Genomic DNA, 6,641 nt, shown 5'->3' with positions numbered 1-6,641 from the left:
CTATCTATGACATATGTCATATTATATAAATTGGGTGATCGGCGCTACTGACACATATCTGTAAATTTAATAAAAATTAAAATGATTAGGTGTATTCAAACTATTAAAAAATAAACTTTTCTTTGTAACACTGAAGAAATAAAAATGACTTGTAGACAGCTGGGCTCGAAAACGTTTAAATAACGTTATACTTGTAAAAAAAACGATTGAAATAGATAACAGAAAACAAAACGGTAAACGGTAATATTAAATTATCATTAAACAAAACGCAGCAATAAACGACAATTTTAGTAAAAAAAAAAAAAAACGATAAACCAATGAATTAAAAAATCATAAAACGAAACACAACAGAAATCACAAAAAATGTTTTAACGATAAACGATCATTAAACGTTATAGTTATTATATTAAGGGCAAGTTGTACCAGTCTAGTTTAAATTAAGTTTAAATTAAATTTTTCTTAAACTCGGTTTAAGACCAAATCATATGACATATGTTGTACAAGACTAGTTTAACATTTAAACCCAGTTTAAAAGCAAGTTTAGATAAACCATCGATCTTGATGGACGATGGTTTAAACTAGGTTTAGCAATATTTTTGTCATAGATCATCCATACATTTTGACAATTATGAATTATTATACTGTGATATTATGATAATTTGTGTTATAAAAAAAAATGTATTGTGCAAATAATAATTATTATAATATTATATAGTTATTTATACTTAATTAAAATTAAAATGAATGACGAAATATCGGAGGATGAGGATTTTGTTGAACTTATAAACTTTATTGCGAATGAACATCGAATACCAAGAATATTTAGGCAGCGTCCAGATTATTTTCAATGTCTTAGTGATTTTAAGTTTGTAGAAAGGTTTCATCTATCAAAACCAGCAGTATTGTATGTACATGATCTAATTAGAACAGAAATTGAACATCCAACAGACAGGTAATTAAAGTTATGTACATCTAAGATTTCCTCCAGGATATGCGTCTGAATAAAAATAAAATAAACTACTAAATAGCACTTAATAATAAAGGGGACAAGTGAGTTAGGTTACTCTGCGTTTCTGTTGTACCTACAGTAGTTAGCATTGTATGCTAACTATGCATTGTGTTATATTTGAGTTCAATGATATATCATTGTATAATTGTATATACTGTAAGTCTGAAATGTAGATGTAAATGTAAATGTAGGCAGTGTTGGGTAAATTACTTTTAAAAAGTAATAAAGTTACTTTACTCGTTACTTAGAGAGAAATGTAATAAAATTACTTTATTTGTTACTCTAATAAAATTGTAATGAAATTACTTTACTTTTCAAATTGAAAAGTAACTCATTATTTTCTCGTTACAAAAAAAAAAATAAAAATATTTTTAAATACCTATTTTATAGTTTTAAATATATTTTAACAATATTATCATTGTGCCTGACAATAATGTTACTAGAAATACATTACCTATAGTAAATAGATATAATTTGAAAAAAAAATCAATATACTTATATACTATAATCAATATAATACAATATTATTATTTTATATTTATTTATGTTTTAAATTAACTTTACACAATAGTGTATCTTCAAAATTTTTGTCAATCATACGCGACCTTTATTTAGAACCAATATCCCCTGAAACACTAAATAATCGCTCTACAGAAGCACTGGATGGTAAAGCTGTGTTGTATTTAATAAAAATATTCTTTACTAATGTCATTGAATTCAAAATTGTGAGATCAGCTGTATAAAGAGCTTTAATAAATATACATAGTATATTACTATACTAGATAATAATGTCTGTATTATAGACATATTTTTTTTTCAATTCGCAAAAGGTAGGTACTTAATAATTTGAAACTGTAACGCGTTATTCAATAGAAATTACTTATCAAAAGTAATTTCCATTACATTTTCGTTACTTGGAAATAATTCTAATGAAATTACGTAACGCGTTACATGCAAAATAACGCTGTTACAGTAACGCATTACTTTCGTTACGTTACTACCCAACACTGAATGTAGGTTAGGGTTAGGTTAATAAATAAGTTATTATTACCTAAATTAATAAGTTTTAATAAATTAGTCAAGCTAAGTTACCTTGGACAATTTTAAATTTTCATCAAGTTTCTAATCATGGAATCATTATTATGGAAATGAATGTATACCATAAAGAAACTTATTCTACAAATATAACATTAACATTCATTTTCAATATAATATAGTTTAGAAACTTGTTAAAAATTGAAAATTGTCCAAGGTAACTAACATTGATAAATGCATTAAAACCTTTTACTTTCTTTATTTTAATTAAGTAAGTATGGTCAATGAAATGAACTAAATTTTTAAAATTTCAAGTTTTTACTAAATAGGAAAAAAATAATAGTTGATTGATAGCTCATTACAATGATCTTGTCAATTAAATACAAAATGTGAAATTAATAAAAATGTGTTTGAAACTCTGATATGGGTAAAACGTTTAATGAAATATGAAATTATAAAGCTAGGTACTTACTATTTAATAGTTAATACATAATGATATTTGATTATTATTTTCATTATTATTATTATTAAACTATACTATACTACATATTATTATCAAAGTTTAACTTTTTAATACAATCTACCAACATTTTCTAATTTTTAAATTTGTTTAAAATTTAAATTAATATTTAATTTTTTACAATGCTCAATATTAATATCAATATCTACAATTTGTCAATTTACATGTAATGTATGCATTATTCATGTTGAGGCATAAATCAATTAAATAGCATTTTTAAGTGTTTTAACATAATACAATACAATACAGTTTTTAGTTTTAGTTTAGTATTTTTGAATTTTACAAAATTAATAGATACTATTTTATGTAGGTATGCAATGTGCATTATTATTATTCAATTTAAAAAGAGCAATGTATTAGATTAGTTAATTAGGTATATACATAGTAAGTACCTATATAGGCCTACCTACATAACACTAACATTATTTTTTTACCTTTAACTTCTTTTTGAATAGGGAGATTACCAGAATTGTTACGATCATCTACTATTGTCTCCATAATATCTTTCAAAGTTTCAGCTCTGCAGTCAACTTAAAATAAAATGGATAATAGATGAACTAAATCAACATAATCAGTAAAACTACTTTTTAGTAAGGTTTTTATTTACCCTCAATCACTGATTCTCCTTCACTATATATATTTTCGGGTTCTTCATTAAAAGATACATCAAACATATTTTGTTGAGAGACTGGTTGAAGTACATGAGAGGGACGAGTTCTTAACATGTCTGGACTATATTCAGTCCAATCCAAAACTAGTTCAATTGGTTTCAATTTAGTATTTGAGGCCGAAATCATACCACTATTACTACTCAAGTTAGTAACACTACTTGTTCCCGGTATGGTAAGATTCCTGTCATCATCAAACTCTGAATTGAAACCAGTCATCTGATTCCCGAGAATTTCCTGCTCTGATTGTATCTCTGATGAAGAGGTGGTTTTTGCAGGTCCCCCACCAGTATCACATAGGTATGCTCTTTCATCAGAAAACACTTTTTTGCCACATTTTTTTTATGTTTTCATACTTACTAAGAAGAGTTTTGGGTGAACGATAACATTCACCACAAACGCTGTTAAATTCTATCGCTAATTTTTCATAAGAAGCTGCTTTTAATTTGTTTGAGTTTACGTCTGTTCTTTTGCATTCGATCGTTGAAGCATATTTTTTAACCAAAGCGAGCAAAGTTTTCTCTTCTTTATAGGAAAAGTTAGTGGCTCTTTTTTTAATTGGAATCATTTCTTGATAATTCTTTTATATTAGAAAATAATATAATATAAGTATGAAATAAAATAAACAAATAAAACTTTAAAATTATAAAAGAATAAAAGATTAATATTATTTTGAAATTCTAAACTAATATTGTTATTAATTATTATGCTATCATTATTAAACAAGTAGTGATAATGCACTGATAATAATAGTATTGATGTGGTGTAGCTGTCCCAACGTTCATAGAATCTACTGACCGCTCTGATAAACCTAGTTTAACTATCTGTAGTTTAAACTACCATTGAACAACATGGCAAATTTTAATCTCTGTTTAATTTTTAAAATCAAGTTTAGATAATCTCTAGTTTAAACTAGACTGGTACAACTGGCCCTAAATAATATTATATTATTAGGTATAATGAAAATTGACGTTATAGACGATTTCAATAAGGTTGAATTCCACGATTAACTAATGGCATTCTATGGTTTTAATTTATTTTTAAATTTGTGTCCGGTTATACTGTGTGGGTGGTAGGTATGATGTAACATTTTTATGTATACTCGGAAATCAGTGAAATTGAAACAAATAGATATTGGTTAACATAAAGTTTACAGTATTTAAATTTTTTTTTTTTTTTTTAAGCGGTACTTAGACTATATAGTTGGACTATAATTACTTACGTACACAGTATTTTACAAAAACTGTCTCAATTATATTATATAGCAATTTTATCAAAGTTACACAGTTTAAGTCTTGTGTAATTTTTCCTGTTAGATATAAAAATAACTTTTAAGCCTAAATGGCAAAGTGATTTATAATGTTATAACTTAAAATATAAAAATATGACTTATGAGTATTTCAGATTTCTTTGTCTAAATGGTGAATTGGCAAATAATTGCATAATTTTTGTCTTACTTTTTTAGTTAAGAATGCCCTACATAGCACATGTATTGTTTCTAAAAATCTACGAAGATAACAAAATCACAGGCAGTACCTACTTAAAAATTTTAATTTAATGGATCAAAGTATCAAACAGCGGTAACGTGAAGAACTGAAGAATTTGGTAAATACTTCAGATTCATAAGTTTAATTTAATTTAATATTATACATCGACAATAGACTAAATATTTAAAATTTATATTTACAATTATAAATTATCGTTTATAATATTATTTTAATTGTAAAAATGTAATAGGTAACTATTAGTTATATAGTTTATCTTTATTTATTAGGTTTAGGTACTAAATCATGTTATAATTTTTAATGGTGTTAAAATTGAAAAGTAAAAATGAAAACTTTTTGATTTTCAATTACGACAAACAGAACACAATATGAATAACGTTTAAATTGTCAATAACAATAAACATAAACATAAAAGATTAATAACGTTTTAATTTTAAATAACGTAAAACACAACAATTTTTGAAAGTTTTGATTTTAAATAACGTTAAACACAAAAATTGTATAACGGTTTGATACAAAATAACATACAATATGCATGCATACCTATATCTGATTGTCATTCAAATATGCACTTTAAAAAAAATTCGTAAATATGTGAACAAAAATGCATTTTAATTAAATTTATTTAGTCACAATCGCTGCAGGTTTTACATAGGACAAAGAGTTAAGTATTAGTATGAATAACTTAATACTATTTTTTCATAAATAGGTATGCATTATATTTTTAGAAAATGCTCAAATATGCGTAAAAATTAAAAAAATTAAAAATATGCAAAAATATGAAACATTTAATTTTGCATACCAAAACATTAGGTTAAGATTTAAATTTGTATCTTACCTAACTACTTTTTAATTTAATAAATAAAAATATGCAAATGCATACAATTCCGGGACTTGTCATATGATTTTCATCGATTATGACGTTTATTTTTTGAAAAATATTATGCTTGTTTTATGACGCATACAATTTCTAGTAGAAAATACATATTTTGTTAATACAAAAAATTTATAAATACATTTTATGCATTAGGTTTATGCCACGCTGCATAAAACAATTAATTTTTAACAGTTTGATAAAATTGAATGAACCAAACATGTTCAAGGAATCATAAGCTCACCATTGATTAATGTGGCTTGATAAATGTTTGGTAGTTGTTAATGCAACCTTGTACTAGTATTAATAATTTAGGATGGAATACTTTTAAATTTAATTCATAAGCCTATTTTATAGCTGTATGAAAACGTATTATTACAAGCTAACCAAACATTTTTCAAAAAAATCATTATAAATTCTTCTATGCAAATACCTATCAAAACTACCAAGTGTGTAAATAATTTAACAATAAAATAGGTTGACAGTGAAAACGCTCAAATTAAATTAATCCCTAGCATTCTGAATCACAACCAAGCGTTCGGGCCGTTCAGGGCAGTCTAAATCAGTAATCATTATTTGTTAATAAACTGATACTGTGTTTTATTATTGTGTTGATAAATATGTAAGTTGTTGTAGTGGTGGTGGAGTCTTTAGCGGCAGCGTCGATTGTTGTGGTGGTGGTGTTGTTGTGGTGGTGTTGTTGTGGTGGTGTTGTGGTGGTGGTGTTGTGGTGGTGGTGTTGATGGTGGGGATGAAACGGCGTTGGTGGTAACAACTCTCTCCAATTCCGTTTGAAGCGCTTCTTACGATAGCTGATCGTCGTTGCTCGTCTTCGAAGAACAGATTGCAATTGACCGGTTCGCTTCGATCTAGTCACACTGCAGTTTGTTCATTCCGCACTTACTCCTCCTCGTGGCGTACCTACAATCGTTTTTTCACAATAACTTTGTTTAAATTTCACGCATGTTCTCTATTTTAGTGTGCTTTTTTGTAATTTTATTTAATTTTTACTAATTTTTTTTTTTTTAAA

General features: G+C 26.1%; 1 protein-coding gene across 1 annotated transcript; it reads right to left on the bottom strand.

Annotated features, from left to right (window-relative positions):
• Nucleotides 1-2,633: 2,633 nt before the first annotated feature.
• On the bottom strand, nt 2,634-3,837 carry LOC149062351 (uncharacterized). The gene is made up of 2 exons (XM_089217144.1): nt 3,172-3,837; nt 2,634-3,094 (listed from the first exon to the last, which is right to left on the bottom strand). Exons 1-2 carry the CDS (start codon nt 3,449-3,451, stop codon nt 2,967-2,969), a joined length of 408 nt encoding a protein of 135 aa, XP_089073270.1. The 5' UTR covers nt 3,452-3,837; the 3' UTR covers nt 2,634-2,966.
• Nucleotides 3,838-6,641: the final 2,804 nt, after the last annotated feature.

Source organism: Diuraphis noxia, unplaced genomic scaffold (genome assembly GCF_037042655.1).
Source record: "Diuraphis noxia isolate RWA-SAM2 unplaced genomic scaffold, SU_Dnox_SAM2 contig0001, whole genome shotgun sequence".
In the NCBI taxonomy this organism is placed as follows: domain Eukaryota; kingdom Metazoa; phylum Arthropoda; class Insecta; order Hemiptera; family Aphididae; genus Diuraphis; species Diuraphis noxia.
The sequence above is the reverse complement of the archived record's forward strand: the minus strand, read 5'-3'. Positions and strand labels throughout refer to the sequence as shown.